The 23,149-nt window shown below is 45.0% G+C and overlaps 1 protein-coding gene across 1 annotated transcript in view; it reads right to left on the bottom strand.

Annotated features, from left to right (window-relative positions):
- Nucleotides 1–23,149, bottom strand: part of CYP17A1 (cytochrome P450 family 17 subfamily A member 1) — a 503,310-nt gene that overhangs the window by 199,120 nt on the left and 281,041 nt on the right. Inside the window, exons 3-4 of the mRNA XM_069611689.1 lie at nt 11,855–12,084; nt 6,449–6,535 (exon numbers count right to left, since the gene is read on the bottom strand). Of these exons, the coding sequence (XP_069467790.1) occupies nt 6,449–6,535; nt 11,855–12,084 (317 nt within the window). The remainder of the gene's footprint in view (nt 1–6,448; nt 6,536–11,854; nt 12,085–23,149) is intronic.

Consider the following 23,149-nt stretch of genomic DNA (forward strand, 5'->3'; position numbering starts at 1 on the left):
TAGCTAAGAAGAACGCCATTGATATAGGCCCACTAAAAAAAGCACAGATTATTAAAACGTGGGAGAGCAAATGCAAATGGCTCTAAATAATCTCCAAATCAGACAAATAGGTATTAAAAAGATAAGGAGATAATATACATACTTGCCCAACACCGGAATTAGTAGATATACTCCTAGACAGATTTCCCTCTTGGTCCAAGAGCACTCTTCTGGACGTGCCTGTATGTGGGTAGATCAATATTCTAAGAATACTGGGATAAAGCCCCCACTTTTCTAATTTATCCTAGAGTTTATTTCTATTTACAAGATCAAACGCTGAGCTAAAATCAATCAAGCCCACAAAAAGTGGACTTGAGTTGGTTTCATTCGCTTTAAAAAGAAGCAGGTTCAGTAAAGTCCAATTTAAAGTAGCATTTGTATTTTTCTGGAAGCCGGTCTGGAATTTGTTTATGTGTTCTGTCTGAAGGGCCCATTGCTCCATCTTACCTAATAATTTAGATGCAAATACTTTGTTATCCACGCTTAAAAGGGATATGGGCCTATAATGTACAGGGTCTGAGCGGTTTCCCTTCTAGTAAATTGGTATCACTACAGACGTCTTCCAAGAACTTGGAGTTCTTTTTTCCTTAATGATGTTTAGAAACAATTTATACAATATAAAGGCCCATACTTGCGGGGCTGATTTGCTTATTTAGATGTATAAATCATTCGGTCCAGGTGCCCTTGAATTGCTAGTTCTTCTAATAAGAAAGTTAACATCATCTTCCGCAAAGTTGATCACCCAATCCACCAGCGTAATATTAAACTCACGTCCGAGGAAAGGCATCTCCCTTGAGTATACAGATAAAGATTGTCCCACCATGTAGATTCTAAAATAGGATTGATTTGCCTAGTATCTCTTGGATGTTCTATACCATCGATTAGCAACCAAAATTGCACCACTGTTTTTAGAGACAATGCTTTAGCATGATTTTTGAATCCTGCCATTGCATATGTTTACACTGCTTCAGCCAGTTTTTGTAGGACTGTCGCTCGTGTTTAATCTTTTTAAGTTTTACACTTGGTGGTTCATGACCTTTTTCAATTAGCACAATCTTTTTACTTAACTGCTTTTTTTATTTCATAACTGAGGGCCAGATGTATGTACATGAACCCTTCTTTAACCGTGCTTTTATTTTGAAAATGACACAGCTTACTGTTTATGATGTTGGTCATGTTTTTGGGAGTTTCATTTAATTCTGTTGCCCGTCATGTTAATGCTTACATTTGAGGGTCCTTTTTCAATCGGTTCCTTCCAAAAAGGTGAAAAAGCGGCAAAAGGCATGCTGTGATCACTAAAGGGGGAAATTACCAATGAAAACGTATTGTATTTTGCAACCCAATGGAAACTAGTAAACATTTAGTCACTGCAACTGGAGGAAGTGCCTCAGGGCTAAGTGTCACAGCACGCTAAGTGCCCCTCCATATTACCATTCAGTCTATGTAAGTCCCATTCTTTACAGAATGTCAACCATAGATAGTTACCTGGATTAGGAGATTCTGAGTATAAATGTAACCCATCAAGGTTTTCCACTTCACAATTACGACATTCTGAGTTAAAATCCCTAGCAGGTAAAACATAACCATGTTCATGTGAAATACACCAATTCTCAAGACTTTCCACTATTTCTCCCAAAGACTCCACCAACTCACTCCTTCCTGGATTCCCGGTGACAATTATAAAAGAAATTAGATGCGCTGTGAGCGCTCTCTGCTGGAGAGATTGTAATAACGTAAGAATCTACTGGTATGTTTGGTGGGAATGTCTCTTAGTTCAACTATATTGGAACGAGGTCTTAGCATGGATCAATGATATCGATGGTATGGACGGAGCACTGTCTGTGTTTTCAGTACTGTTTAGCCTTGGAAAATCAAGGGGACTTATATGCAAGCTTACTCAACATGCCACAAAACCTGTTCCTGGCAGGGAGAGTATGTCTCACAATAGATTTGAAGAGAAGCCACCTTCCAACACGAAAGGAATGGGAGCGAAAAGCCCAAAAACGTTATGAAATAGAAAGCATGACAGCCATATTAAACAAATCCCACGCCCATATAGACACAGAATGGCTCCCTTTCTTCACCTATTACAGAGCATTGTAACTGGGAATGGAAAATGCAATACAGTGAAACGATTATGAAAGTTAATTAATGAATATGGACCGAATAGGGCCTGACCTGCACCCCACATAAAACCCTAACCTGCAGCTTGTCATCGATTCCCCTATCAGAGAGACCTGTAACATCCTATGGACATCCCCCATACATATTGTCCCCCCAAACAGTAGAGGGAGGTGGGAGGGAAGGAATATAATAGGGACTGTAATGTTTAGTACAATAATTGATAATTTTGTGTTGGTGATGTACCAACCAAATTTAGGAATTGTGTATTGTTTTGAATATCTTTAGAACATGTTAGTTCCAGCTTGTACTTTGAAATGACAGTTCCTTATAAAACTAAACAAATAATAATAATAAAATGAGATGCATTTGAGTTCTCTTCAAAACTGAATTCAGTGGCTAGTAATCAATACATTGACGAACAAGTCCTACCCAAACACCATCCTAGCGAGTTTCTAATGGCAACAAATTGCTATTTGAAAAGATACATTAAAACCATCCAGAAATTCTTAAAATGTCAACCAAATTTCTTGGAGTAGAATTATAGACTTGCTTATTAGCGCATCGCAACATGTCTCATTAGCTAAAAGATTGTGGTGACCTTTAGAGCTCCATGAATTAGTATTTATTTCAGAGGAAGAGCTAAAGGCTCCAATTTGACCTTTGTGACGGAGGTGATCTTCCAAAGGCACAAGGACCAATCCTTGAAATCGTCCAAAGGCATATTATTAAACTTCACAATTCTGGCTTTTCCATTGGGAGCTGTTTTATTCCGACATGTAATTGTCAGTTCTTCTGAAGGGTACTGTGAGAAACTTGAGGGTATCCTCACTCCTACTCCCCCTGGATCCTCTTATCAGGTGGCGAGGAAAAGGCCATTGCTTTTGGATCCTTACCCTGGGGGTGGAGAAGCAAGGAAGGATTACCTGGGTGGAGGATCCTTGGGGATTGGGAGTGGGGAGCCCAAAGGAGAGAAATGGTTATTCCCTTTGCCTATTGAAGACCAACCTAGCCCTCCTCTGGCCTTCATAGGCTGGTGTAAAACCGCTCCCCTCATTTCCCCAAATTTTACCTCTGACAGTACTGGGACGAGGAAGAGGCAATAGATTAATGAACACTAAAACCGAATTTCACTACTCTAGTACTGGGATGAGGAAGATGCCTGCAGAGTATTGTGAGCTAGGCATGTCCTTTTAACTATGGTCAGACATGTCCAATTGTAAGTCTACACATGCAACCTGTCAAGTGGTTGCAGGTGTATAATGGGAGACCAGTGGAGCAGCAAAGAGAGCAACAGGGAGGCCTGTGTGGGAGAGACCAGCAGGGGACCCTTCTCGTGAGGAGGCAGCCATGGTGCAGCCTGAGAGGAAGCCAGGACGCCGGCCGATGTCCCAGAGGACCTGTGGAGCACAAGGCAAGTTGGGCCGTTAGTCTGCCACAGGTGTGGGAGTCTCTGTGTTGAGGAGAGAGCAGCTGGAGCTAAGAGCAAGCAAGAAATAAGAGGACACTGTCCACGTCCGTGCCAAAGAAGCGAAGCTGGCGGCATGTGCAGGAGAGCACCCGGAGTGTGAGCAGGGCTCGCAGAGGATGGCCCACTGGCCGGAGAAATAAAAAAGAAGCATCAGGAGCTGCCAGAGAGGAACACTGAGGACCGGTGAGTGTCGGGGAAAGTCACGGAAAGCCAGGGCACTCCTATATGGCTGCACATAAGTAACAAAGTGCCGTATGATGCATATTCAATACCGAACCAGATGAAAACTTGAAACAAGGCTAAATTATGCATGTTGAATACCCAATGGAATGAAAACTTGGAATTAAGCATATTGAACACTGAACTGAATAAAACTTTGAGGGCCAAGCTAATAGTTGATGGAAGCCAAAAGGGAAAGTGCCCATTTGAAAGCAACCTACGGAAAAGAGCGCAAGTGTGGAAGTTTGTGACAGAAAGGTGGGCATGAACAAGACGACTACCACATGAACTTTATAAATGGATGCATTGAGGCAAGGCCAAAACTGGCAAGAAATGTGTGACATGTTATAGCAAAGCCAAAAGGCTAAGCAAAAGGAGCCAGTAGAGTGTGAAGCTGCACATAAAGCTAAGAGGCCGACAAAGAGAAGCTAAGTGAATGTGCATCTGCACACAGGGACAAGTACAGAATAACCTGTGTGGGCTGAAGAGCCTGGGGTTCCTGGTTGCCCGACCTGGACCGTGTGGTCTGACAACTGTCCCTAGACCAGTGAGACCTAAAGTGTGAAAACCAAAGACATTGTGAAACAAACCAAGGAGAAGCACTGTAAGCGAACTGGTGATGCAATCCAGAAGGAGGGTTGGGTTGACCTAGAGTTGTGTTGAACTTTGAAAGACTGAAACAAATACCAAGTGCTGCGTTGAAGTCTTGGGGAAGGGAACCCTTACACTTGATGAACTGCATATGCTGTCTTGAGGACGAAGCCTCGAACCTATTCTTTATCCATGCTTTACTCCTTTGCGCTCCCCACCTATCTACCTGAAGATTGCATATTTGAGTTTTGGAAATGGTAAACCATGCATCTACATCTGAGAATGTTTTCAATTTTGACACAAAGAAGCATCTTGGATTTGGAGGTTTCAGGCCTACAGATCTGTTTGTGATATGTCTAAGCTCGTTTTCACCAATACAAATATTTCAGAAAAAAGGTTGGTGACCCACTCTTATGTGAAAAAGTTAAGGTTTGTTGTGGGATTTATAGAAAGCAGCTCACACTGCCAGGATGGCCTTGGTGCACTAAAATATAGGGACCTCTGGACTATGAACATGTGTAATGTTGACATTAGTAAACGGTATTGTGTACATTTAATCAATCTTTTTTTTTACTGTATATTAATGGAAAGTATGCAGTTTCAGAAATCTGGTATACTATGTTACCCAGTAACTGCTGAAATATAATGTAATGAAAGTGGTCTTGTATAGTGCCCTTCTGCCACTATTGGTGACATCTCTGCGCTTGGATCTGTAAGAAGAAAAGGTGATGGGGTTCATTAGTGGGATAGTAGGAGAGGAAGATGCAAAACCTATAGTGTGGATGGGTTCAGGTGGCAAGTACCCAGTTCCTGAGTGCCAATCTGCGTTCTGTGGGTTTGGTGGCGAAATCTGGAAGTATGTTATCCACAGGGAAGATCCACAGGGAAGAGCCCAAGATCTGATAGACTACAGCAGTTTGGGTTTGGCTAGCCACTGATGTGAGAGAGAGAGTGATAGGGCTAAAGAGGAGAGTTTAGTAATGGCTCAATTAGTGTTGATGTGCTTACGGCTTGGCCAATCTGTGCGGGGGGTTGTGTGTGTGTAGTGTACGGTAGTAGGAGATCTTAGAGGGGAGTTGGTTAGTATGAAGGAGGTGGGAGTAGGCCTTAGAAAAGAACTTGCAACTCTGCACTTCTACTCCTAGCCATTTACAAACAGGTCACACTTCTCTAGCTTCCAATGCTGCCCCGCTCTCTGTCTCTCTCTCTGGCTCTGTCACTGTCTCAAATATATATGTTGTACCACCCACGAGGAGCAAAACAAGCGTGGTGTGGAAACGTACACATTACTGTAATATGCTAAGTGTAATGAGAGGCAAGAACGTAAGGTCCGGTGGAAGGGATCTTGAAATTGAGGACCAAAATCACCCATTTCACCTTCTTTAGTATGTTGATTACTAGGCTAAGAGATATCTCAAACCTCACTCTAACATGCTCAGGTGCTATGCTGAGTGGCCTGCTGGGTCCATCGAGGGCAAGACGTTTGTCAGGTGTTTGTCAGGCATTGGTTGGGGAGGGGTCAGAATCCCTGCTCATTTTGCCCAGGGGTCTACCCTGCTGTCTCCCACAAGCACCAAACTCTTCTCACACAGCCCAAAATGAAATCCCCTCCTCCCTCGCCACTAACAGCCACAAATCACCAGATTTGGAGACAGCATAAACCTGCAGAGGGTTCTTCCCCATGAAATGAGGAGCAGAATAAATGGAGGAAGGTGGAGTGTGGATTCCTCAAGAAATGTGCAGCACCGGGTCTTAAAAAAAGGGGGCGGGGTGCGACAGATGCGGCATGGTGAAGAGCAGTGTGTTGGCAGTTACACACAAGGGTTTTCGGGTTGAGGATATGATGGACTCTCCAATGAGGCAATAACTAATCCCATACTAGTATTATTAAGCAATAACAGATGAGGCATTCATGTGCACTCACTCATGTACAAGATCACTCAAAGCATAAGGCGGACTAGCACGCCATCATAAAGATACACTCAGCCCCGTCCCCTGAATACCTACCTTGTGTTCCAAGTACTTCTTCTGCAGCAGCGCGTCTCGAACTTCCACACACTTCTTCAACATTTTCAGATCTTTGTTCGGAAATATCTGAAAACAAACATAATAGTCACTGATAGTGATGGATGGAACGCTGCACTGGTAATGGTTTTAGTCTTACATGTTTGTTATGTATTTTCGCTTTTACAAAGTTTTCACAATTGTTGCTTCGCCACCATTCCTGGCTGGCGGCTTTTTATCTAAACGTGATATTCTTTCTACTTCAATCTCACTAGATTAAGGATACAGACATATTTCTAAGAGACTGTTCGCGTTATTTTCAAATTCACAATTTACTTGTTCATTTTATTGATCATTTTCCACCGTTTCTGATTTTCTTTTTTTTTTATTAAGAACTAATGAACTTCTAGCAACTAAAGCACAATTAATTCTATGTCTTCTATCAAATGTTCACTTAAGTACATGCTATTGTGGGCACTCAGCAATGACCTCTTAGTGGAAAGAAAACATTACTTGCTGGGGAGGAAACATAAAAACAAATGTTGACAGGCAACCGGAATTCAATTCTAGCTAACTCTTACCGCCTTAGTCTAAAGGCTGTAATGTCATATTATTGCGTTCTAATGACTGCCTCTTACTATTCCACAGGCCGAGGAGCCATGTAATGCCATGTTTGTTTGTTTGTTTTATTATTGTATAGCGCACCAAACCCGAGGGTATTTGGGCGCATTGCAAAGGTTACTCAAAACGTAGTTACACATACAAAGGAAAATATGAACAATACATCGGGAAGCTCGAAGCTTAGTAACAACATAAGAGGGAAAAAATACATTCTGGGGGTTTACACAGAGACAGTGGTAGGATTACCCGTGTACAGTATATAAACAAAAGATGAGACAATGGTAGGATTACCCCTGTACAGTATATAAACAAAAGATGAGACAATGGTAGGATTACCCGTGTACAATATATAAACAAAAGATGAGACAATGGTAGGATTACCCATGTGCAGTATATAAACAAAAGATGAGACAATGGTAGGATTACCCATGTGCAGTATATAAACAAAAGATGAGACAATGGTAGGATTACCCATGTACAGTATATAAACAAAAGATGAGACAATGGTAGGATTACCCCTGTACAGTATATAAACAAAAGATGAGACAATGGTAGGATTGCCCATGTGCAGTATATAAACAAAAGATGAGACAATGGTAGGATTGCCCATGTGCAGTATATAAACAAAAGATGAGACAATGGTAGGATTACCCATGTACAGTATATAAACAAAAGATGGGACAATGGTAGGATTACCCATGTGCAGTATATTTACAAAGGATGTGACAATGGTAGGATTACCCATGTGCAGTATATAAACAAAAGATGAGACAATGGTAGGATTACCCCTGTGCAGTATATAAACAAAAGATGAGACAATGGTAGGATTACCCATGTGCAGTATATAAACAAAAGATGGGACAATGGTAGGATTACCCATGTGCAGTATATTTACAAAGGATGTGACAATGGTAGGATTACCCATGTGCAGTATATAAACAAAAGATGAGACAATGGTAGGATTGCCCATGTGCAGTATATAAACAAAAGATGAGACAATGGTAGGATTGCCCATGTACAGTATATAAACAAAAGATGAGACAATGGTAGGATTACCCATGTACAGTATATAAACAAAAGATGAGACAATGGTAGGATTACCCCTGTACAGTATATAAACAAAAGATGAGACAATGGTAGGATTACCCATGTACACTATATAAACAAAAGATGAGACAACGGTAGGATTACCCATGTACAGTATATAAACAAAAGATGAGACAACGGTAGGATTACCCATGTACAGTATATTTACAAAGGATGTGACAACGGTAGGATTACCCATGTACAGTATATAAACAAAAGATGAGACAACGGTAGGATTACCCATGTACAGTATATAAACAAAAGATGAGACAATGGTAGGATTGCCCATGTACAGTATATAAACAAAAGATGAGACAACGGTAGGATTACCCATGTACAGTATATAAACAAAAGATGAGACAATGGTAGGATTGCCCATGTACAGTATATAAACAAAAGATGAGACAATGGTAGGATTACCCATGTACAGTATATAAACAAAAGATGAGACAACGGTAGGATTACCCATGTACAGTATATAAACAAAAGATGAGACAACGGTAGGATTACCCATGTACAGTATATTTACAAAGGATGTGACAACGGTAGGATTACCCATGTACAGTATATAAACAAAAGATGAGACAACGGTAGGATTACCCATGTACAGTATATTAACAAAAGATGAGACAATGGTAGGATTGCCCATGTACAGTATATAAACAAAAGATGAGACAATGGTAGGATTACCCATGTACAGTATATTTACAAAGGATGGGACAACGGTAGGATTACCCATGTACAGTATATTTACAAAGGATGTGACAATGGTAGGATTACCCATGTACAGTATATAAACAAAAGATGAGACAATGGTAGGATTACCCATGTACAGTATATAAACAAAAGATGAGACAATGGTAGGATTACCCATGTACAGTATATTTACAAAGGATGGGACAATGGTAGGATTACCCATGTACAGTATATTTACAAAGGATGGGTTGAGGTAGTGGTAGGCGCGTGGGAATGGGCTTGTAACCCGGTCTTGCTTAAGAGTGTTTTGAAGCTTAGTGTACTGCAAGGCAGTGAGTTTCCTTGGCGGCAGAACAGAGATTGCGATTAGATCACTTGTTTATTATTGCCCGAAGGACTGTGTGCTGGTGATATTTGTGTGGTGTGCAGTAGGGTTTTTTGCTGGGTTGATGATCAGGAAGTCGAAGCCTGTCACGTGCTTGTCTAGGGTTTGGTGAGGTGGGAATGGCTGAGTTAGTCATTCAGTGAGTGCTTGATTTGTGTAATGCCTGTTGTCTGTAGCTTAAAGATGGCCGTTTTAGCCAGGCGTTTGCCCATGATCAGCCTACTGCTCAGCAGCTCAATGCCATACATCTAGCAAGAGTTCATGCCTCAGTCTCACTATGCAATCTTCCCACGGTACTTTCAGCGGCAGCACAGCTTGCGCTCTTCTCAATGAACGTACACCAGGAGACGATTCCACAACAGGAGCAGATGCTGTGCTAAGCCACCTATCTGCCCTCTTCTTCTTCTGAACATTTGTCACCCACCGGGGTGCCACCAGCCTGTTCATTGGAGGTCACTCAGGGAAAACCGATTTCACATGCAGTCTTTTACCATAGTTTCCTGGTGACAATTAATCACACACTTCTCCCCTAAATTCACCGTCTCATTTTGTTCTCCTATTGGAGTGGGAAAGAGTAAGAGGACGTCCACATTATGATGTTTCTATCAACTTCTACCAAAAACTGAGTAGAAGAGCTGCAATACAAGTATCCGATCTATTTTATCCCTATTCCATGACAGCCAAACAATGGGTCCAGGTTCAATGGAAAATGGGTTGGGGGAAGAGGGAGGAGGCAGAGGAGGGGAATAGGAAGGGTGGAGGGGGAATGGGGAAAGCAATGGCAGGGAGGGGGAGAGATGAGGAGGAAGGTGTGGAGATGGAGGAGAGAAGGGTGAAGGTGGATAGAGGGGAGAGGAATGGGGAGGATTGAGAGAGGATATGTGGAGGGAGGGAGGGGGAGATGAAGAGGAGAGAAGGAGGGGTGGTGGGATGGGGAGGATGCGAAGGAGGATGCTGGGGAGGGCGATGGAAAGGTTTAGGGGAAGAGGGAAATCTGGAAGGAGAGGAAGGGAAAGTGAGGGGAAAGAGAGAAAGTTACAGAGAGAAGGAGTCGGAGGAGGTAGGGAAGAGAAGGGAGGTAGGAAAAAAGGAGCGGCATCGGGGGGGTAAGAGTTTGGAGGGGAGAGGGGAATTAGGCAGATGAAAATGGGGAGGGGGGAAGTTGGGGGTAAGAGGGAGAAGAAGAGGGGGAAGTGTGACAAAGGGGAGTGGGCAAAGGAAGATAGTGGAAGGTAGAGGCAGAAGAGTACGCAAGGGTGAGGGGAGGGAAAGGGGGATGAAATGAGCGTGGCGAATGGTAAGGGGATGGACAGAGAGGTAGGAAGAAAGGGGGTAGTGGAGATGGAGGTCGGGGGGAGGGATTGGGGAGGAATGGAGGGAACTGGGAGAGAGAAGAGGGAGAGTGAGGGGGAGGGAAATCATAAGGAGGAAGGGGAGAGAAAGAGGGAAGGAGGAGGGGGTGATGGGTAGGTGGGGAAGAGAGAGTGGCGTGGGGAGGATAGAAGGGGAAAGGGGCATGGGCTTCGGAAGAAGGGAAAGGAGTTGGGGCAGTGGGGAGGGTAGTGGGGATGGCGAAGGAATGGAGAGGGGGTGATGGGGAGAGCAGAATGAGGGGAGAATGCAAGAGGACAGAGATAAACAGGGGATCAAGGACATTGGGATTATATGTTGTGAGAGGGAACGAAGGAGGAAAGAGGGGGGGTGCAAGAGAAAGCTATGAGGGAAAAGAGGCACCAGCAGAAAGAGAATTAGTGAGAGGGGGAGAGGGTGGGTAGAGGGGAGAAGAATGGGGAGAGGGATGGGAAGAGGTGGATAGGGATATGCAGAGGGGGCAAAGAGGACAGTGTTTGTCGGAGGAGGATGAGAGGGATATAATGGGAAGAAAGGGAGAGCTAGGGTGAAGGATACAGAGAGGGTGACGGGGAAGGGGACAAGGGCAGATGGAGATAGGGTCAGAGGGACAGAGAGGTAAGAGGAATAGGTGAACCACATTCTTATATCACAGCATGAACTGTCTTTAGTGGATCGCGTCATCATCTCGATCTGACTGAAAGACGGGAGGAGCCCTTGCCTTCTGAGCTATGGGTTTTTATCCCCGCCTACTCTTGTCTTCTTTGCTTTTCAGCTCCTGATTCCCGTGATCAACACTTTGGACGCATTTGCATACACATTCCCCCATTGCTGGTGTGACCAGCGGTTGATAGTTTAGTAGGTGGATGAGTTTGCCTACTTTGCGGAAAGATCCACCCTACGGGGGGATCTTTTGCTAGCTCACTGCTTGGCCAGTCTGAGTGCGCACCTGTACATGCGTGCATTTCGCCACCAAACGACTGCAAAATCATGCATTTTCTACCTAACAGAAAATCAAAAGATACTAAATGTATTTGTTACCCATCTTAGCCATCTTGATCAGATATATTACTCAGAGAGATCAACTGGGGTCTCAAGAGTGGTTAAATTGCCAACTATTGTTGGCCTTTGACTCAACGTGTGTCCCTATTCATTGTTGTACAAACAATATGCCTCTTCTGCCTCCTAAGATAAATAACAGCATTTCTCTTTCATAAACCATTTGTCCATCTCCCCAACCAGTACAAAATCCCCAAACATGCAAAACTCACCTGCAGCCATGGAAAGATATCCACCAGGCTATCCTTGGCAACAGTGTCCACAATGCCCTGGCTGTAGAGAAGCATTGATTCAAACTCGGGATCTCCTCGTTTGTAATTGCTTTTGAAGCAAAGGGAGCAGATCACATTAGTGGCCCCTCTGGTCAGTTCAGGAGCCATGTCCAATGGTTTGTCACAGAAATCTGTAAGTGTCTGGCACATGGAAGCAGCTTCTCCAGCAACTGTATGGAAACATACAACAAGTGAAACATGCAACGACTATCCACTTCTTTACAGACCACGAAACCTCAGTCGTGTGGCTACCCCACTCCTTTCCCATCATTTTTTAAATGAAAGAAGTATTTACATGTATAATGTGCAGGTTTCCACCAAGTTAGTCCAGACCTGCACAGTGGGAGTGTGGAATCGCAGCTTAGCATCACTCGTACAAGGGGCGAGAAGTGGTACGGAGGTACAGTACGCACAAAATAAAGATAACCCCACACAGTGTATTTACTGACAAATATACTCTTTATTATAAGTAAAGCATCAAGAAAGATTTGCAATGCAGTTAAGTACTAAAAGAGACACAACATATTTAAACTCATTCCCACTCACGTTTACAGGTAATTAAAATGCATCGGCTATGTCAGGAGACGTGAAAAGTGTTAGATAACTTGAAATTGCAAACAAGTCCCTCCAAGCTTCAAAAAAATCGGTAAAATCCTGCCAGACCTGGAGGTAGAGTAACTTAGTTTATTTGTTCTGCCTAAGGGAAATTAACTTGACCATGAACCTAATGACATAATATTTTGTGTATTGAAAAACATTGTAATGCACTGCGCCTTTTCTATGTTTACATCCTCCAGGACATATGGGAATAACATTTACTATGGATTCCAGAAAGTACAAGATGCCTCACATGTGAAATGCCATTGGGCAAGGATAACATGAGGGTTATAATACATGTTGGCAACAGGTTTAGAGTTTGCAATAGCTTGGTGGTTCCAGTTAGGGTTAGAATAAGTCCAAAAGTTAGGATTTGAGTTAGGGTTACAATACATTATCCCATACACAATGGACCATCAGCCGAAGACAAGGGTAGGGTTAGAGTGTGAGTTAGTGTTTGGACTTCAACAAAATGAGCCTTAAATGGTAAAGGATGTTTGCTGCAAACTGATACAGAATTATATTAATGAGTATCATGGCATGTATTTCTTTCAAGAGTACATCCTTTGTACCCATAATGCAGCTGTTCACTTATGGTCTGTGTCTTATTGCACAAGAGACTGCATGCCGCTGCCTACTGCTGGCCCAATATAAACTCATGAAGATGGATGAGCAGGGCTGCCATTGATGAAAATAAATGAGCTGGGACTCAGCTGTCTCCAAGTTAAATATACTTGAAGGGTAATGATTTACATAGCTATTATTTACGGTCCAACATTGTGTAACTCGCCTGCCAGGAGAGGGGATGGGTGCATTCTGGCTGCACCATCCCGGGATACCACAGGCATTGAGCTAGCCCATCTTCCCAGCCCCTCGTGTCTGATTGGTCCTGTGAGGAATGTAAATAGAAGGAGCCTATATTGCCCAAGTTGGTGTCAACGCTGCATTGCTTGCTCAGATTTGCTCTATGATGCAGTGCTCCCAAAGGAAGCTCAGCTAGCCTCTGCTCTGTGTCCTCACTCCTCACAATGCTGCCGCAGAGGTCAGTCCGAGGCTTGCAACCAACGCCATTGATCTTGGGTCTTAGGGAACTGAGATTGTCACTATCTGCCTGAATCTGGCTCTAGTGGTTGTCACCAAGACAGCTACTGGCAGCTGTGTTCAGCAAACCTTAGCCCGCCAGAGACAAATCTGGCCTTGCGGTCCAGACCTCATTCTGTGCTTTGGCCTCGTACAGCATCTTGCTCCACTATCAGAGGGACAGTGAACTCTGTTACGGGCCATATGATTTTTTTAAACACCTTGCAATGCTTCTGTAGCCCCTGGCCCAATTTGGTCCTGGCTAAATCAGGATCCATGCTTGTCCCTGGAGGGAAATATGGAAATAAAGATGCAGACACCAGGGTGGGTTATAGTTTATGCATTCATTGCTGTATTTATGTTTTTTTTCTGTATTTAGGTGATGGGCTCACCTGCACTATACCATCCAGCACACCATGGGGGTGGATGGAATATTGAGAAGAAACCGGAAAGAACAATGCCTCCTCTGCACAGGAGAGGACTGGGCAGGGGAGGGAATGTGAAGAAAATAAACCTTGGAACTAACGTTTGGGTGGAAAAGGAGAAAGAAGGAGGCACATCACAGCTGCTCTCTGGGGGCCGTGGCATCAAGCAGCCAAAGGGGCCTAACAATTCACCTAAAATGGACCACGTGTGCCAGGTGTGGCCCAGCATCTTAGTAGGCCCAGACTGCATGACCGGAACAGACTGGACGTGTCCAACCTGTAAAAGCCTGTACTGCATGCGAAGGGCTGTCCAGGGAGAAAATCAGAGCCACCTGGCCCATTCCACGTGTGCAAGCTGCCCTGAACCAGGTGATGTGGCCGTGCCCCCTTGATGCCCTGCCCTGGGGCTAGACCGAGCGAGCCCGGAAAATAAGCCATGCCGCCCGCGTCTGCCAGAGTGACCCAAGAGGCGAGGAGGGAGAAATCTAAACGCCTGCCCCACCACGTTGGGTGCAAAGTCCTAGGCCACTACACCCTTGGGGCCTGGGTGAAGAGTGGTGGAGTTCGGTCAGGCCGGCTGGAGCTCTGAAGAGTGTGCAGGCTCACCCAAGGCTCAAATCGAGGGTGCACGTGGGTGGGCGGAGTCCAGACACTTTTTTCAGAGGGTGGACCCAGTCCTCCCCAACTAAAATGAGAAACATTAAATGTCCTCTTTGAATTTATGAATTAAAGTCATCCTCAAGGATCGAACTGCAGTCATCAGATTTGCAGGCTGGACACTTCACCACTGCACTGTAGCCCTAAACAACTAAAGGTGAAGTTCCAGGGAAAACATTTGTATTGATTCTTGGAGTTTAAAACATGCACACCTTCTAAAGTTTTTCGAAAACACGATTAGAAGAAAATATCCTCTCTTGGTTTTGTGGGTGTGTTGATTTTATGAAAGGCAAATGCCATTCGTCCTGTACAATTTGGCTTGTTATGCAAAGCCAATTTAACGAAATGTGAATATTTCCCCTTGACATGCTTATTTCTGGTGACTTCACATCCCTTTGCGTATGTCGATGAGTCCCCCCACTTTAATGTTTAGGACTTGACACCTGGTCACATCCCTTGTGCCACGGTAGCGCAGAGAAGAAAGGGAGCGAATATTTTTAGCTCAGCTCATGCACGTGCCAGACCACAGTGTTGATGGTGGCATCCCAATGGCTACGGTGACACCGCCAGATGAAATACTGCGCGGCCTGAGTGCGGCAGTCCACCAGGGAATGGGGCCGGTGCAAAAAAGTACAATTATGCAGCGGGGTGCGGCGGTGATGCTAGCAGCCCCTATGGGGCTGCCAAGGAAGATCTGGCAAGGCGGTGCAGTACAAGGTGAATGGGGCAATGCCTGAAACCACTAGTGTGTGGTTTGGGCCAGACTGGTAGTCAGCAGGCGTGGGCAGGTCACACTCCCATAAGATGATAAGATGACAACTGAAGTTACTGTCATAAGCCTAGTGTGTGGCCGACTGTAGCAGTGTATAGGTTTGCATGCATTTATTTATTCTTAGAGTTTGGTACAAAGTCTCTATAGTGTATACAAATATTATGGATTGAGTAGGTGTGTGCATACATATCTATATCTATATATATATATATATGTAGATAGGTCTAGGTATTTTTTGAGGATGAGGTAGTTCTTTATAGCTCTTTACTGGTATATGTTTATAAATCGTGTTGGTTTTACATTTTAGGTTTTAAAGGGGATATAAATAGAGGAATCCTATGGTGTGAATGTGGAGGAAGAATAGAGTGGCCTGTGCAAGGGGATGGAACCACCCACTGGGGCCATCTCCTGGCCCTCCTCCACAGTGGGTGATGCCAGGCAGGGAGTGGGGGATGGGGCTGTTCCGACAGTTCCACCCTAAGGCTGTACCTTTGACCCTTCTCAAGGATGGTAGGCTATTGGGGCAGATCCCTCAGAGGGAAATCTCAGCAAGGGAACAGCGAAGAAAGGTTTTAGAGTAGGTCATGCTTATAGAGTTATAGGGGCTCAGTTATAGGGGAGATTGCCGGTAAGCCGCCGGTAGTACCAGTAGCTTGCCAGCAATCTCAGTTTACCGTTTCTGCCACCTGATATCCCGGTATTAACGGGATATTACGGGCAGCGGAGTAACAGTAAGTTCCCGTTCCCATGGAGTCCAATATGACTCCATGGGATGGGAACCACTGAAGCACCGGCACTATTGTTAATGGTGCTGGTGCTTCAGTCTGCTGGTAGGGGCCTGAACTACCGGCAGGTCAGGCCTGCTGGTAGTTCACTGCCCCTACCGACAGACTCGGAGTGAGCTCGTATGGTAACAATGTTGAAGCTGGTCGTACCGGCATTATTTCCGGTGTTGTTACTGGACCGGCTAACTCCGCATGAGGCCCATATTGTTGTGTTTTATAAATAAACAGGGGTTCACATAGATATCCTTTAATAAATCCACCTTGGTGACTGTCACATTGTGAAGCATACGGTAAGAACTCAGGGAATAGTCCATCTCCTGTTCTAACATCATTTAGCATTGTAGGCTGTGTAGCACCCCTTCCTTTCAAGCTGGTCTGGGGGGTGGCTTCAGTGTGGTACAACCCTGGCATAGGGTAGTATGCATCCACCCTTGCCTCAGACCACAGCCAGAAAGGTAGGGGATACACTTCTCTTCCTCAACACCAGAGTTTGGGCTACCAAGCCTGCCACACTCTTAGGTTCAAGCTTATGAATTCCAAATATGCATAAATCAAAAGGAATCGTTTTTCTGACTAATTATCCATACCATAACAATACACATTTACAAAAGCAAATTAACCTTAACCCCATGTAGGCCCGTAGCCAAAAACATTATCCAGCAAGTTGCAGTGTGATCATTGGGGTTCTGATGTGGAGTATTTTGACATACTGGCTGGTGTAATGGAAGATCCTTATTGCACCGCAACAGTACTAGTCTACATCAACACCTTCTCTTGTGCTAATTACTTACAGGTCTCAGAGACTACTCCTCTGAGATCTCTTCTTAGAGAAAGGAGAACCAGGCCAACCCCCAGGGAGGCATTTCCTAGATTTTCAGTACCCATCCATTCTGGAGCTGCTCCAGCTCCAACTCCCCACAGATCTTCTTCACCAACATGCTTGAATGGCACACTGCAAACTACTTATTTCCAGGTAATTTGTATTACCCTGGTGCACTACTGCCTTCGAAGAGGTGGCTGCATACAGTGCAATTGGTGCATACAGACATACCAGCCTTAAAAGTATTCTGTTGTCAGTCATCTGTTCCATGATGTAGAACGTGCTTCAGATTGGTGCATTGCATGCTGGCTTCTCACCCCTCATTGAATGCTTCTAATCACTGAGATGGAGATGGACGTTGTGACACAACATCCATACCAATACGTAGACTCTGTTGGATCACCACTAATTGAAAAGTATGCAAATAACCATAGCAACAATGGCCAATCTAGACTGCCTATTCCAATCTGCAGCATTTAATAGCTAGTGGCCATCTTGGAATGTCAATGCCTACCTACAAGACCACTAATGAACACTCACTCAATGGCCGGGATAGCAGAAGTTTACCTTTATTGCAACCGAGCTACTTATCAAGGACCCAACCTAAATATATGAGATGTTGTGAATGCCAAGCAGACGTGTTGTTATTTGTAAAATGACTATCGCTTCTAATAAATAAATTGGTAATGACAAGACCAGACACTTCTTAGTGGGAAAAATGCCTTTCGTTGCCTTAGCACAGCAAAATGTGGATACACCCGGATCCAACATACATTGCAATGGGATTGACAAGGCCACAGCGAACACAAGGAATGTCACTCTGTTTTCCACAGTGATTGCTGTTGTAATGGTGTTGTCCTGACCTTTGCATAGTGACCATTTTAGTTAGGTCATATGGATGCATTTTTGCTAGATGTTTTTTCTGCTTGGTGTTTTTTCCTCCAGAAAACCCTCTAACCCATTACAATCCTCAGAGCTGTGTGGTCAGGGGCTTACTCATGTGCAGCAGAAATGTGTCTAGGTCACAGCCCCAATCATCCACTCACTTGTCGATCTGCTCGCAGACGAGTAGATCTGCCCACTCATTAATCTACCAAACTATTCACTCAACGTACACATCCACCTTACACCATTTTAAAGCCATTTGTTCACTCATTCTGTAATCCATTCACACATTCTGTCATCCACTCATGCATTCTCACTCATTCTGTCATCCACCCCACTCACTCGCACATTCATCCATGTATTTATTCATCCATCAACCTATCCAGCCATCCATCCACTGAGGCATTCTTTCACACAACCATCCATCCCCACTTCACTCTTCCATCCACTCACACATCTATCCAGTCACCTATACACTCACTCTTGCATACAACCATTCACACATCAATCCATCCATCCCTTCATACGTTCATTCACTCACCTTGATACAAATATGATTTTCATTTATATTGTCTACTGTTCTTTTAGGTGTATTTATGCGAGGCACCGCTACCTTTTCTATGGTCTCCAAGCGCTTTTGTGGCTCTGTAAGGTAAAAGGGGGTGGGTGCGTTAGGGAGGGAAGAGAGGGATAAGAAAGATGGCATACTCAACTGTTGATGCGTGTTGAACCAAGAGTAACTGGCGTCTGTGCCTGTGAGCTTCCTGGATGTGCTTCATTTTGTACTGTGATAAGCCAGGAATGAGACGCACACATAGGGGACTCATGGTTTTGGCCATAAATCTTTATTGAAACAAAAGGGGTTGGAAAATGCTAGGTACTTCCCTAAAACAAAACTAAGGGTCTGTCTGATATCAAGATGTCCAAAGCAAAATGTCCTGTATCCAAAGTACTATTCTGGCCCTCACATTGTAAAACTCAACTCTAAGGTGAAAAGGGAAATGTCTTTGGCTTAGAAAAGTTTATCAATGTTCGAAAAGGAAAGGCGTTGCTCCAACACTAGAAAAGTTCCAAATTGATAAAGTTCACAGTTCCAGAGGATGCTTCCCTTCCCCTGGATTTCCCTTCACTGTGCTTTGTACTCTTATAGAAATCAGTTTCCTTGAGTTTCTTTTGATCAACAACACAACTGATATGCAAAACAACTTGGCTGTTAGTCTTAATCTTGGTCGGATACCTGGTGTACATTCCTGACAGGTTTCTTCTCCTCTTTGATATAATTTAAACACAGTCTTTGGCTATTCCTGATGTATCTTTATCGGGACTTCCTCAAGTGATGTACTTTACACAGTCTCCAACTTGCCCTTGCCTGGTATATTCTCTTGCCAGGGCATTCTCAGATGAGCACACTTACAACTTGAATCTGCCTGGCATGCTCTACTGCCAGGGTGTTCTTAAATGAACATCCTTGCAAATTGAATCTGCCTGGTATACTCTCCTGCAAGGGCTTTCTCATGGGTACACTGCACACACTTACAAACTTGACAATCTTTTATATTTATTCTGTTCTGTCTCTTAGAAATATTGGCCCTCATTACGACTCCGGCGTTAACCAATGGAGCTATTAGCGCCATTGGTTAACGCCGGTAACTTACCGATTCCGCCATGGTGAAATGGGGAATTACCACCCCATTCCAAGGTTGGCGGGGCAGTAATTCCCCATTTACCATTGCCCTTCCCCATTCCCATTTTTTCCCCATAGGGCTCAATGGGAATGGGGAAGGCGGTAATTATGGTACTGCAAATTGCGGTACCATAATTACCTTCAAAGTCCCTTTGCGGGACTCGTCCAGACCAGCCGTTAAGGTCGGGAGCCGCAAAGGGACCTCGTAGTAAGACGTTAAGGGGTTAACGGCGCCGCAACCTTTTACGGCACCATTAACCCCTTAACGCCTGGGTCATAATGACCCCCATTGAGTCTCATATGCTTCATTTTATTTATTAGTTATTTGTAACGTGCCAATATACACAAGAGTTTCGAGGCGCAACAAGCTAAGGGGGAGGGGAAAACAGGGGGGATAAAACAGGGTAACCATCTCGCTAGGCCTTGTGACATTCAGATTGTGCAAATTCAATAACGAGAAGTGCAGAGGGAAAGGGAGTAAGTGCAGGAACAGGGCAGAAGGGCCCTTGAGAAAGGAGAGTGCCAGGCGAGGCCAGGTGGACAGGGGAAGCAGAGAAAGCAGGTGAAAGGAGGGTCCACAGCTAAGTGTGAAATAAGGGGCTGGAATGACTCCACAGGTGCAGGCAAGCCATACAAGTGCAGGGAGGGGCCCGTAAGGGCAAGGGCAAGTACAAGATGAGAGGGGTAATAGGGTGGTGTCTCAGGTGAGACCAATTGCACGGGTATACTGGACAAAGTGGGGCCTGGTGCCCTGTGTGACTCTTGAAGGAACCAGCCAGCCAGTCTAGAGCAGAGGGGAACATTAGCAGGGGAGGGGGAGAGGGAAGGAAGAAGAGAAGAGGAAAGTCTTGAGGAGCTTCCAGAATTTAAGGAGATCCAGCACAAGTCTGAGAGGGGCAGGGAGGCCATTCCACAGGGAGGCACCTGTGGAGGAGAGTGATCTACCCTCCACTCTCTGCTTAGCAAAGCATCTGATCTGCAGCGAGTTAGAGCTAGAAGACCGAAGGGCTCTAGCAGGGAGATATTTTGGGAGAGAGAGTTGGATGTAGCAGGGTTCCTGGCCACTGAAAGCCTTGTGGGTGATGCAGAGGGTCTTTAACTTGATACTCACAGCAACCGGAAGCCAGTGGAGAGATTTAAGGGCTGGAAAGATGCAGTGCCTGGGCTTAAGGGCAAGGATATGTCTTGCAGTCCTATTCTGAAATAGTTGAAGGGGGCGATGGGGGGAGCTAGGCAGATTGAGGAAGTAGTCCAGCCTGGAAAGAACCATAGCTCTGCAGACATTGAGTTTCTGGGGGAAGGTGAGGAAAAGGAGGTATAGCTGAAAGTCAACCTGCCAGGTCCATGATGTGAGGAGAGAGAGGAGTCAAAGACGACACCAAGGTTTTTCACTTCACACAAGAGTAAGTTGAAGGGCGCATGGAGGGTGGCCAGAGTGTGGGAGGGAAAGAGGGAGCAGGGACCCAATGAGAAGGATATCTGTCTTACAGGCGTTAAGGCAGAGATCATTAGAAGTGCCCATTCCGGAATAGTGGATAGGCAGTCCGGAATGAAAAATGAAGGAGAGGAGGTAGAGGAGTGAAGCTTGAAGAAGAGCTGCTTGTCATCTGCATAACACTGGAAGTTAGGAGAGAAAGTGGAGATCAAATGGGCTAGAGGGTCCAGCTAGATATTCAAAAGCCAGGGCAAGAGGATAGAGCCATGAGGGGCGCCACAGGTGGAGAGTGAGATGGAGGAAAGAAAAGGGCCCAGTTGCACCTCGGAAGGTCGGTCCAAGAGGAAGGAGGTCAACCAATCCAGAGCCAAGTCAGTGATGCCAAGGGTGTCACAGAGCCACTTTATCATGGTGGCATGATTGACCATATCAAAGGCTGGAATCGAGATTAGAAAGCAAGTCTACACCAGTGATCAGGAGAGCAGTTTCAGTGCCTCTCACAGCTCTGAAGCCAGACTGGTGGTCTTGGAGGAAACCCACAGATTCAGTGTGGTGGATAAGCTGGGAAATGGGCAGTTTCTCCAAGAGTTTGCCCAAGACGCAGGCAATGGAGATAGGGCGGTAGTTAGCCGGACATGAAGGGTCGGCAGAAGGTTTTTTAGGGGAGAGTGCACAAGGGAGTGCTTGAGGAGTGAGGGGAAGGACCATTTACTTTTAATTGCCTTCGGTAGGGTTGCCGAAGTGCCCCATTGTCTCTGCTTCTCTTGGGTTGACTCACTGGCTCTGTGGCGTGCATTGGTTCTCTCTCGCCAAACCTGCAGTGGCTCTTCAGCATCCAGATCCTTCCCTCCGGGTTCCTTGCTTCTGCACTGTGGCTTCTGTGCCCCTCACAGCTCCCGCTCGCCTGCTCTGGGTTTCTCCATGCTCGATCGGCGTGGAGGCTGCATCGGTACCTGCGCACACCAGGAAGCCTTTCTTTCTCTTCCTCTCGTGGCGCCCTTGCAGTGTCCCATCCCCTTCAGTCTGCTTTCCTCTGCCTCTTCTGTGTTCTGGTTGGCACCACGGACCTCACGCAAGCCCAGTGATCCCTCAGTGGTACCGAGAGACTCCTCCAACCAGCGTCTCTCTCCTGTGACCTGGTTCAGCGGTTCAAATGTCCCAGCATCAAGTATGCCCTTGCTCGTGGCCTTTTTCGATCTTCATTACTCAGCTCAGCTTTCTCGTTACAGTACTTTTGTATTCAGGGAAAGAGAAGTCAGTTCTTGATGACTTGTATACAGATTATGGGAAAGTATTCTCAGTAGCCTTCATAGGTGGACAAGGGGAGTTATGACAATATGCCATTAAGGCATGGGGAATGGAGGGGTTATCCCTAAAGGGAAAAGGGGGACCCCATGTCTCATCCAATGTTGTGTCATTCCCATGACGGTTGCCTCCCCCCATGTGATCCTCTCTCATATAGCCGGCCCCAGGGTCAAGATCAGGTAGCTGCTGCCGTCCCCTGGCCACATAGGAGAGGTCAATGCTGGGAAAGGAGTTATGACACCATTGGATTCATCACATACCCTTTCCCTAATGCTGCTGCTTCTCTTAGTACCTATTGTGAAAGGGGAAAGTCTAAATGTCCATGTTCTCTTCCTTTTCGGTGTTATAACATAAAACAATAGGGCTGCATGTCTAAGAACAAGCGCATGACTTATGCATTGGTGTCCTTGCAGGTTCTCATCCATATTAATGGAGATTGATCAGTGAACAGTCTACATTTCCTGCCGGTGATGTAGTATTTGAGGTATGAAACCGCCTACTTTATAGCTAGGGCCTCCAGCTCAATGGTGGCAAAGTTTTTTTCCCAGGGATGTAACTTCCTACCGATATAAAGAAATCGGGTGTTCAGTGCCATTGTGATCTTGTGAAAGAACAGCCTCCAACTCGACATGTGAACTATCTGTCTGTCAGACGAACTCTTTGTTAAAATCTGCCACCTTTAACACTGGTTCACTGCCTCGAATATGCTTGAGTTTATCAAAACATGTTTGCTCTTCATCTCTCTACTTTATCTTTAGGGGTTCTACATTATTAAGTGTATCAGTGAGGC

This window comes from Ambystoma mexicanum, chromosome 8 (genome assembly GCF_040938575.1).
Source record: "Ambystoma mexicanum isolate Mex_15411 chromosome 8, UKY_AmexF1_1, whole genome shotgun sequence".
NCBI classification, from domain to species: Eukaryota; Metazoa; Chordata; class Amphibia; order Caudata; family Ambystomatidae; genus Ambystoma; species Ambystoma mexicanum.